The 11,532-nt window shown below is 46.1% G+C and overlaps 1 protein-coding gene across 1 annotated transcript in view; it reads right to left on the reverse strand.

Annotated features, from left to right (window-relative positions):
* GPC3 (glypican 3) overlaps positions 1-11,174 on the reverse strand; it is a 441,034-nt gene extending 429,860 nt beyond the window's left edge. The window contains exon 1 of the mRNA XM_025431385.3: positions 10,820-11,174. Coding sequence (XP_025287170.1) covers positions 10,820-10,994 — 175 coding nt within the window. The 5' untranslated portion in view covers positions 10,995-11,174. The remainder of the gene's footprint in view (positions 1-10,819) is intronic.
* Between the last annotated feature and the right edge of the window lie 358 nt (positions 11,175-11,532).

Below are 11,532 nucleotides of genomic sequence, written 5' to 3' on the forward strand. Positions count from 1 at the left end.
CATTATTTCACCCCTTAAAAATATGTTCTTCCTGGGGCACCCGGCTGGCTCAGTTGGTAGAGCATGGGACTCTAGACCTCAAGGTTGTAAGTTTGAGCCCTTGCATCAGAGGTAGAGTTTACTTAAAATATATATGTTCCTCCTATATTTCACTTATTTAGTCAATAAATATTTACTAAACACCTATTATGTGCCATAGCCCCACCCCCCAGAAAACCCAGAAGTTCTAGACTCTCCCTTCTGTCTTCCTATCCAGTCACCAAGTCATACCTGATCCTCTCCCTCCAGTCTCTCAACCTGATCTTTTACTCCCCCATTTACTGCCCTGCTTTTTTTTCACCTGTGTTACTAAAACTCCCTGCCAGTCATTCTCCATACTGAATACCGTCTTCTCTTCTTAAAATGTTTTTATGGCTCTTCATCATCCTTGGATACAGCCCAAGGAAATTCCTAGCATTTCCTGCCTACTTTTCTAGTTCATCTTTACCCTCCACACAGCTGTTCTCCAACCTATCCAAACTAGTCCAACAAATGTGTCATTTTTGTCTCTATGTGCCTTTACATGACAGTCTACTTAAGGCAACTAGGCACTCCTCCTCCATAGCTCAATGACCCCCCAGATCCCTTCATGGTGCCCGGCTCCATGGCAGTTCTCATGGTGCTGTCTTGATATCCATGGTTTTCCTTATCTGGCTCCCTCCCAAGGCAGTGATTGTATCTTATTCATCAGCTCCTAGCTCAGTACCTGGCATAGAATCAGTGCTCAATGAATGTTGGCTGAAGTAGAGAATGAATGAAAAACTTTTAAATATTTATGCAGAGATGGCATATAAAGTTCATTATTAGTAGGTTCCTTTCCTGAGAATTTCCATCTGTTTTCCAAAACAACTAAATGTGGTCCTCAATACAATCACTCTGTGAAAGCTTACTTGGAAACTGCCTCTTGGGTCACATTCTCATTGCTATGGAGCTCAACATGCAATGCGGCCAGTGCTGAAAGTCATTCTCCAAAATGAGCCAAATTCACAGTATGGGTTGACCATCACTGCTTTAAATGAGGATCACATCTCTGTACTTAGGAAAATGATGGAACTTAATAAATGAGCTCTATGATATCAGTGACAATTCACTCTGCAACAATTTGGGTCCAATCCAACTGAAAATGGTTTACTCAAGCTCTGAAAAGCTGTACCCCCTAGCTCTTCCTAGCGTAAGTTAGGCTTATTCTCTAGGTTATTAAGGATGTAGAGATACAGGGATATTATATGCGTCCATGTATAAGTGTACAAATGTGCGTGTGTGTGTATGTTTGTGTGTTTGAACCAAGCAGGCCGGTGGAACTCAGAATCTACAGATACTTTTGAGTGGCTGCATTGTCTGTACATAAGATATATGACAGCCAGGCTTTCATGACACAAATGTAAGGTATGATTGTGCAAGACCACTCACTATTAAGAGTAATAATTAACAACTTTCTTTTTTTTAACATTTTATTCATTTATTCATGAGAGACACACACAGAGAGAGGCAGAGGCAGAGGCAGAGGGTGAAGTAGGCTCCATGCAGGAGCCCAATGTGGGACTTGATCCTGGAACCCCAGGATCACACCCTGAACTGAAGGCAGATGCTCAACCACTTAGCCACCCAGGTGCCCCAGTTAACAACTTTCAAATAGTTTAAACAACACATAATTATAAATTGTTCCTATCAAAATAATAGAAATATAGAATATTTAAATATAAACTATGAATATAACACACGTGTGTGTATATGAATACATATAAAACACATCCAAACACCACATCTATTTTTTTAAGTAGGCTCTATGCCCAACTTGGGGCTTGTACAATGACCCCAAGACCAAGAGTCACACACTTTACCAACTGAGCCAGCCAGGTGCCTCCCCAAGCACCAGGTTTAGAGAAAGCTCTATGGCGGGAGGTAGGCATGGCGCCTGGGTGGTGCAGTTGGTTAAGCATCTGACTCTTGGTTTCAGCTCAGGTCCTGATCTCAAGGTCGTGGGTTCGAGCCCCATGTCAAATCCCACATCGGGCTCTGCACTCATCCTGGAGTCTGCTTAAGATTCTCGGGCAGCCTGGGTGGTTCAGCAGTTTAGCGCCACCTTCAGTCCACGACATGATCCTGGAGACCCGGGATCGAGTCCCATGTCGGGCTCCCTGCATGGAGTCTGCTTCTCCCTCTGACTGTGTCTCTGCCTCTCTTTCTCTCTCTGTGTCTCTCATGAGTAAATAAATGAAATCTTTTTTTTTTTTATTTTTTTTTTTTTTTTGATTTTTTTTTGAAATCTTTTTAAAAAAAAAAAGATTCTCTCTCCCTCTCCCCGCTTCTCTCTCTTTCTCTAAAATAAAAAAAATCTTAGAGAAACTTATAGTTGAAAATTTCTCTCTTAGAGAAACTTATAGTTGAAAATTTCTACTTATCACTTCCTCCCCAGACTCCAGGTTTAAAAGAGGGGCAACAAGGCTCCAAGGGCCACAAAGAACAAATAAATGGTCTTCGCCTCCACCACCTCATCTTTAGTTCCTATTACAAGTCAACTTAGACAATGATGCATCCAGGGACTCGGTCATTCTCTAGATGTATGCCATCCTAGAATCTCATTCAATAGTGGTCAAGTCCTGTAGACTGTGTCTTTAGGTGTTTATTCTTACCTTCATTCCAACCTTTATCAAATAACTCTATGCAAGGCATTTTATTCACCACTCGAGGATATCTTGCTGAATCAAATACAGCTTCTGCATTCAACAGTTGTAAGGTCTGACAGAGGTTATGCATAAATGTTACTTCAAAAAACATGGATACTGGGATGCCTGGGTGGCTCAGCAGTTGAGCCTCTGCCTTTGGCTCAGGGCATGATCCTGGGATCCAGGATTAAGTCCCACATCAGGCTTCCTGCAAGGAGCCTGCTTCTCCCTCTGCCTGTCTCTGCCTTTCTCTCTGAGTGTCTCTCATTAATACATAAATTTATTTTAAAAAACATGGATACTAAGTAAGAAGAAATACAGATAGAGTATTTCTGGGATCCAAATGCACTTGGGGCATACTTCCATATTTTCTATACATATCCAGGCTACCAGATTCAAATGTTTTCCCATCCTTTCAGTCCATTGTCTGTTAGTGAACTTTCTGATGCATACCAGAGTAAGGGCTTTGAATGTCCTCCTTGTATCTGTTGCTCTAACCCTTCCTCTCTTCCCCACATTTCCCTCAGGTTCAACCATCCAAACCAAAACTGGACAAAGAACAATGGAGTATTCCAGGATGCTGATACATACCAAAGGTACCAGAATGTAGAGTTTAGGAGAGAAGGAGCAGAACCATAATTAAGGAGGAAAGGATGCAAGCACAATTCTGATATTACTTTCACATGAATATCATCTCTTTCTTTTTTACCCTGTTTCCTAGTTGGGCCTCTAGCTGAGAGAACTCCCAATGGGTCATCCCTAGCCAACTAGTTGAGTTTTCCCAGCTGACTTTAAAAGTTTGCCCCAGGGACGCCTGGCAGACTCAAAAAGGCCTGGGTGGCTCAGCAGTTGAGCATCTGCCTTCGGCTCAGGGCGTGATCCTGGAGTGCTGGGATTGAGTCCCACATTGGGCTCCCCACAGGGAGCATGCTTCTCCCTCTGCATCTGTCTCTGCCTCTCTGTGTGTATCTCTCATGAATAAATAAATAAAATCTTTAAAAAAATAAAATAATAAAATAAAAGTTTGCCCCCATGCATACAGAAATTAAGAGACCTCTCATGAGGCCCTTTATCCCACTCCAATAAAATTTTCATGACTGAATAACCACTTTGGATTATGTCCTTTTAAATGTACATTTATGAAGCTTCATGTTATAGGCAAGAAACACCAACATCAAAGAAAAACTTACATACACTCAATGTATGTTTCTGTAACTGACACCAAGTTGCATTATTTTTGAAACCTAAATGCCACAGATCTGTAAAGTAAAAGTATGCATTTATGTATATGCAGGTAGATTTAATTTATCTATAAACTTCTTAGAATAGCCTTGTAAACAAGCACAGAATACTTACCTCTTGGTAATATTTGGCTAGTCTACTTCTTTTGGGGAATTATAGTGCAGCCACATGAATTAAACCAGTCCTTTGTCACTTACCTATAGACAACAAATGGATGTTTGACCCAAAAAAAGCGATTTTTTTTTAGCAACCTTAATATATTAGTAAAAGTGAGTCAACTACTTAAATATTGGCTGTATGGAGATTTTATGTTTATAATACATTTCTGCTTCCATTCGTCCACATAATCTACAAATATTTATTGAGTACCTATTTGTACTATGCTTCTTGCTAGACATGGTAGGTACAAAGATGAAGATCACAGGCTAGTAGGGCAGATATAGAGGATTATGGACACATATCTTAAAGACGCCATACTCAGGATTTCTAATTTTCTAAGTCATAAACTTATTTCCAGAAGGCAGACTCAAAAAGGCCAATTAAAATTGTAGTCTAGAATTCTGTCTCATTCTGGATTTTTAAGAAATAAATGCATGCTATGTTGTGGAAACTCTGAAAAACACAGGACATTCTCAAAATCTTCATTTCTGAGAAATGTACATCATCCAACTTTCAAGTGGATGGATAGAATACAGTGAGTGGAGGTCTCTTCTATGATGGCTTTAACTTCTCTGTCCCTTCTTCTTGCCACTTTCACTTGTGTTTTCTCTCCCTTCCTATCAATTATTTATCAATATAAGCCTATTAAGCATACTTCAAAGAGCTTAGTAGATTTACTAATCCAGCATATAAATACAATTTCAGCTACTGGAAGTAATCAACTGTTTGGAACATCAGCAATGCATGTTGGTCCTAATGCTGACTCCTTTTTACTCATGAGAAAAAACACAAACTCTCAAATAAAGCTTTATCCAGCTATACACAGAGGGGCAAAAAGTGAAAATGCCTTTCTTGGTAATCACTCTGGATTCATTTTTGTTTAAAAATGGCAGACAGGTATATCTAATAATTAGCACTTGGACAGGTGATGTTGAATCAGCCTAATGTGAAGTGCAAAACTCAATCTTCTTTACTTTGTATATTCAACAAAATCTTCAAGTGAGACTGCAGTGCTCCAGTGAGGGCTTTCCCCTCACACGTAGCATTGCAAATGCATGTTTTCTCTGCTGGTGTGCCTACCTTCTCCTCACTTTCTGACTCGCATTCTCTCTGTCATTCTATCTCTGAAGGTAAATTCCCATTACCTTATGCTGTCTCTAAAGCCAGTTGGGGGCCCCTACTTTACATTCTATTCTCTGATGCTCATTTCTTAATGGAGTGCTGGGGATCCTGTTTCAACCCAGACGATTTGGTAAATATGGGCCGACTGAGTGGGGGGTTTTTCTGCCCACACTTTCCATTAGCCTTGAGATTACCCAAAACATCAAATCCCTTTGCAAGCTTGGCTAGGGCTGAATAGATGTTGGCTCCTGGTTTGGTCTCTTGGATTGAGCCTATGCACAAATTCTCATCCCAGGTTACCGATATGTGTGAGGTACTCCAGCAGGCCCATGCATGTGTTACAGCTCAACTCTCAAATACAGTAATGTCAACATGAGCGAGAAAGGTCTAGCTGACATTAAATCAAAGAGAGTTTGATTTAAGAGATGTCTTACAATTCATGTGCCATAATAATTGTTGATCTGTAATGATACTACACCAGTCATAACAATGTTGCTAATTTCAATTTGTTTTTTGGGTACTCGACATTAATCAGCCCTTCCTGATGGTAAGAGTCACCAGCTAACTGAGAAAAGACTGAATCTGGCTCCAGTCAAAATAGATGTAGCCTGAAAAGTTGGTCCACATACCCCAACAGTGTACCAGAACAAATTGGACTCAGGCTTTTAAAATAAGTAAGATGACATAGAGCTTAGGAAAGTATCTGTGAGTTCATAGAGAATACATAATGATCTAGAAATTCTATCATCGTCAATAATTTACTAAATGCGCTATGGTGCCCTTGGTATTGTACTCAACACTGCATCAAATGCAGTGCTTTCCCTTTAAGAAGCTTCTAATCTAAAACATACAAATAACCATATGCAGAAAAAAGCGAGAGATCAGAGTAAAGGAAGCATTCACAAAAATGTACAAATTCAGCATGCCAGAACTTTTCAGTTGAGCAATATGATCCCTAGTGAAATTCTTTCCAAATGATGTATCGTGTGCACAAGTTATAAGTGATTATCTTCAATTTTCTTAGAAATGAGTAATAAGATACCTCTTAAGACCCATGCTTTTGTATATGCATCAAACACTAAAGTTGGCGTGGTCATTGATAGCTGCCATTTAAGGAAAAAATATATTTTCTGTCTTGTCTCGTAGCACACAAACCCAGGCCTCTTTCTTCCCAGGTTGGTAATAAGCAGCCTTTTTCTAGGCTACAGTGAACAGCAAACATTGCAACTCTGAAGATGAAAGTGGCAGCGTGCTCAGAAATATTGCATCAAAATATTAGATGCAATCTACTAGCCCATAAGAAAAAAAAATATTGCAAAACTGACACCATCTGTGTCACCTAGCATGCCTCAGAATCATCTCATGCATGCCTCTCCGAATGCCTGGGCCCAATTTGCTCCGTGAATTAAGAAAACTCTAAGATGGCGGCCCTATTAAGAGCTGCCGTCCTATCTCCCACTTCATCTCTTCAGTTCTTTTCCCTTGCCAGGCTGGCTATTGTGACCATTTCAGCCAATTTCCTGGAGGTATTTTCTAGCCCTTTTCACCCTATTTAATCCTACAAGTTTCCTGAGAAGCCTGTTTACTCGTAGGCTCCGCCACAAGACTGTGAGCGCCTTGACAAAAGGGGCTGTGTCTTACCCCTTCCAGAACCTAAGGTGGGGGCGGCCAAGGAGCTCCAGGCTTAGGCTTGTCACAGGCCCAGGGGCTCCACCGACCACCAGCCCATCCCTTTGATCGGACTCACTGTCAGGGTTCGCCTGAGATATCTGTCCAGACCACGTTAATTCAAGAGAGTTCTCCCAACTGTCCCAAGTTAGCTTAGGACACTAACGACTCTGTCAAAATTTGAGCAAATCACCTGCTCGCCCCGATGGCTGGTACAGTCTCAGGAGAGACAAAATCCTCCCACACCCCCGCTTCTTGTTCTCTCTCCCGACATCAGGGCCGCTAGAACTGCTTCAAACTAATTGGGGAGCCACAGCTGGCAACCCAGATACAGTTGCTAGGTCTCACGCTTTAAAACAACAACGACGACAGATACCAAACTCTCTCTTTGTTTCAAGAACACTGGTCTTTATTTTTACGATGTTTCATCTATTTTGAGACATTCCAAGTCGATCTTGGCTCTTCAGGGTTGCCTTTTACCCATACAGGAGTTTGGCCTTCTGGATTGGTTCCTGCACTTTCCAGGGCCCTCTAAGGCCAGATTCCTCAATCTTTGGGGAGTTGCAACACTACCATGGTTTGTTTGATTTTCTCATTCTTGTCTGTCCCCTTCACCCCCCCCACACACACACACAAAAGCGGTGTATGGCATTCATAAAGTGAATTACACTTGATTTTTGTTTAGAGGAATTTTTTTTCAAACTTCTGTAACATTCCCTTGAGACAATTGGAAACATCATTGTCTGATTACTAGCTCACTTTCCTTGCCTAAAATTGTATCCATTCTTGATTGCGCCTGTGGGTAGGTTAAGCAAAACAAAATAAACATCCAGACTTATGAGCTCATTGGCTTTTTTCTGAATTTTTCTAAATTAAATAAGGGCAAAAGAGCTGCACAGAAAGTCAGTTATATGGATTTTTCTGCCAAATGCTAACTCTGTGTGCCTGGTTTCCATCTGTGGTGCTTTCCAAGTTACAAATCCTTAAAAAGAGAGAGAAAGAGAGAGAGAGAGGTATGAAAAGATCTATGGATTGGGGGAACATGCTATTTAGAATTGCTATCCCGTGCCTTTGAACGCTCTAAAAGAAATGGGAACATGAGATTGTAAGGCTTTAGATCAGCTTTGTGGAAGTCTGGTGTAGCCCTTCAGCACCAGTGATTTATTTTTTAGGCTGGCTGATTTCAAATGCCATTTAGTCTCATCCATATTAGCATAAGAAATATACCTTATCCACTCCAACCCAATTCTGCTAATGGCCAAAGTTAGCAGTCAATCCCAAATGCTCCCCCTAAGTGAGATAGGACATTCTGGGGATTTCTCCTTACTATGACCAAATCGCATTTCATCTGGGACAAAGAGAGCTTTAATGCAGTTAATACAGTGAAGCAGGCAAACTGAACATGGCTTAAAATATAGATGGGGAAAAAAAGTCAAACGGTCATCTTGATGGTTCATAACTACCAAATAATTTGCAGCTCTCTTTCAATTTCCAACCACTGAATGACAGCAGCAAATGACACATTTGTTCACTTTGAAATGATGCACTTGCCATTGTATTTAGTCGGCCATTATCATCTCTTCTCTGAAATACTGATGAGCTCTTTCCACATGGACATTAGGATTTTCCCCGTTTGCCATTCTACAGTGATCACAGTTGCCCAAGTGAAATTCTGGACACATGGTTTTCCCGGCAAGACAAGAGTACTGGAAATCTGCACGCCTCCCCCTCCCTTGCCCCATCGGCCTCGGAGAAAACCCAGGGTATCTGGTAGCCACCTGGATGTCACCCTATTTGCAGTCAGAAGTGGGCTGCATGCAGAAGGTGCTAATCACCACACAGGGTCATGAAATAGAAGTGAAGGAGGGAAGTTGGGTTTCCATGAAGACCCTTGGCAAGTGATTTTGCCCACAGAGCTTGGGAAATACTGTAGGGAAAGGAAAAAGCCCCACTAGGCATTCCTGTTCTCTGCAGCATGGCCATCCTCAGGCAGGGAGCAAGGGAGCTTGCAGGGAGGGAGCCCAGGCCAAATCTCTTACACGCAGTGTGTGGGCCCTCTCAATACTTGTATACAGATGCTGCAAAGAGGCAGGCAGCCAGAGAGCTGGGGAGGAGAAGGGAGGGCCAGCACCAGCACGAGTGTGTGTACAGGGAGGGGGTTGCTAAATGAGTATCGGTGGGTTCCTTCTGGTCTTTTTTCTTCTTTTGAGCACAACCTTTACTCCCTGGCTTCGCATCAGTCAAATATGGCCCCAGCCCCAACCCTGGACCCATTCATCTTGTGGGGACTCACCCTGTGAGGACCAATTTTTACATTATCAACAAAAGCCTGTTCTCTGGCCTTCGCAATCTAATTACCATGGTACTTGGTGGGGAAAGAGGTCTGCCTGTTGTTTCAGCTCTGTGGAACTGATTCATAGGTTGCCCCTTTCGCTCTCGCACACGCCCACGTGGTACATTATTAACACTTAACAGTGGAAGAGGTAGTTTTCCCCTCCCAGAAAGCCAAAATCCTGCAATGGCAATATTTAACATATGCGCAAATGCATTTCCGTAGCCAAAAGGGGTGACCAATTACCTTTGCAACCAAACAGCAGGCTCACTAGGCTCTTTTCATCCACCTAAAGAAAAGGCTGAGGGGCTGAGGGCGCGCTGGCTGCCTAGGTAACCTCCCGCTAGTGAAGGCTCGCTGGCAGCGCCCACAGGGTGCGCATCGCCTTCACAACTTGGTCCAACCATCAGGCCCGCCTCTCTGACTTGTTGAGAGCCACGAGCCAAGTTTTGACGAGGGCTGCTCCCCGATCCCTCTGAAGCGCGAAGCGCGGGAGGCGCACCTCGTGGGAGGCGAAAAGACCCCAGAGGCGAAAAGACCCACAGACGGCTTAGGCTTCGCGAATGCCACCGGCCGCTTCAGCAGAGTGCACCTCCGACAAATGAACCTGTTTGAAACCAACTCTTTTTGCCCGCATTGTCAGTGTAGCAACTTGTCCTAATTGGATTCTAAGGCAGGCTTTTAGGAGTCCAACCGCGGGACAGTCAATCACACGGGGCCATTAATATTCATCTGTTGACAGCGGCAGCCCTCAGCTAAGGTTAAAATATGCCTTTACAACACGATCTGATTGTGCAGAACAAAAGGCAGGCATTCAGAAACTTTCCTCCACCTAAAATCATCTCCCCTTCGGGGTCCAGTCTGTCAAGAAGGCAGATGAATCTGAGAAGGGGAGGAGTTAAATCGTCTTTGGACTCCTGCTCCCCGGCCAGCAGCACCGTTTTCGAAGCAATTTTGCCAACCTAGATAAAGGACGCATGTTCTGAAGGGAAAGGTTCGGTCCTCCCCATCTTGGGGATCTTCCTACTCAAAAGTTTGCCCCAGCGTGTCTACCTGACACTGCGGATTCGGAGATCTGTCCTCAACTTTGCCTGCACTTGGGGCCGCGAACCCCGGGAACCCAGGCTGCGGGAAGGAGGGCGTGGGGGCAGGTTGGAGAGAGAATGGCCGGAGCCGCGGTCCAGCTCTGGCTGAAATGCTGGCACGTCCGTGCAGGCGAGGGTGGCAAATGCCCGAGGCGCCGGCTCAGCTGCAGGGCGCCAGTTCTCAGAGACCCGGGGAAGCAGCTCCCACCTTCCCACCCTCCCCCCAAAAATGGGCGCTCGTGAGAAGGCCATCCCTGCCGTTCCTCCCACCCGCATCTTCTCTGACAGAAGAGCGAGCCGGGGAGATGTGGGCACGGTCCACACGCACCCTCCCGCCCTCCCCCGGTAGACCTGGCCGGGCCCTGGGCGCAGCGACCACTCCCAGGTGCCCAGCGGCAGGGAGCACCACCGCGGCCCCGCGAGGCCAGCGCGCTAGGGGTACGGTCGCCACGCACCCGCCCGCTCTCCGCCGGGGACAGGGGACGCGCGCGGGGACATCTCCTCACCTGGCACGGGGGTTTCGGGCACCCACTTGAGTCCGGGCTGCAGTCTCTGGAAGAAGGAGCGGACCTGGTGACAGGTGGCGTCCGGCGGCGGCGGCGGGGGCTGCGCCTGTCCCGGGCAGTCCAGGCTGAGCAGCATCGCCACCACCAAGCACGCGGTGCGCACGGTCCCCGCCATCCTGCTTCGCGGGCAGCGAGGAGAGCGCGGGAGAGTGGCAGCGGGGGCGAGAGCAGTCCCGAGACTCGGCACGGCTGGCAGCGGCCCTGCGGAACGGGAGACGTGCCGCTACCCAGCCGCGGCAAAAGTTTCCTCGCAGCTACCTGGGCGCAGGGCGAGGGCGGGAACAGCTCGGCGGCTCGGGCGGGGCGGGGCCGGCGGGCGGGGCGGGGCGACCGGGGACCGGGCGGGGCGGGGCGAGGCCAAGCGCTCGGCCAGGAGGCGGCGGCCACCGAGCGGCGGCGAGCCTGCGGGTGCGGGGCGCGGGGCTGCGGGGCCGACTGGGGCACGCGGCGCTGGGACCGGGCGGGGGCGGCAGGGAGGAGAGCAGCGAGCGCGTGCGGTGGCTCCTGGCGGCCCAGCCCAGCTGCCCGCTCGCTGCCGCTCTACCCAGGGCGCTCTGGCATAACTACTGCAGAGGGGCTGCGGGCTCCCGCGCGCTGATTGGCTTCCCAGCAGCCGTCCCCTCTGACTGGCTCTGGGAGAAGTTCCCCAGCCT

The sequence above is a fragment of the Canis lupus genome, chromosome X, assembly GCF_003254725.2.
Source record: "Canis lupus dingo isolate Sandy chromosome X, ASM325472v2, whole genome shotgun sequence".
In the NCBI taxonomy this organism is placed as follows: domain Eukaryota; kingdom Metazoa; phylum Chordata; class Mammalia; order Carnivora; family Canidae; genus Canis; species Canis lupus.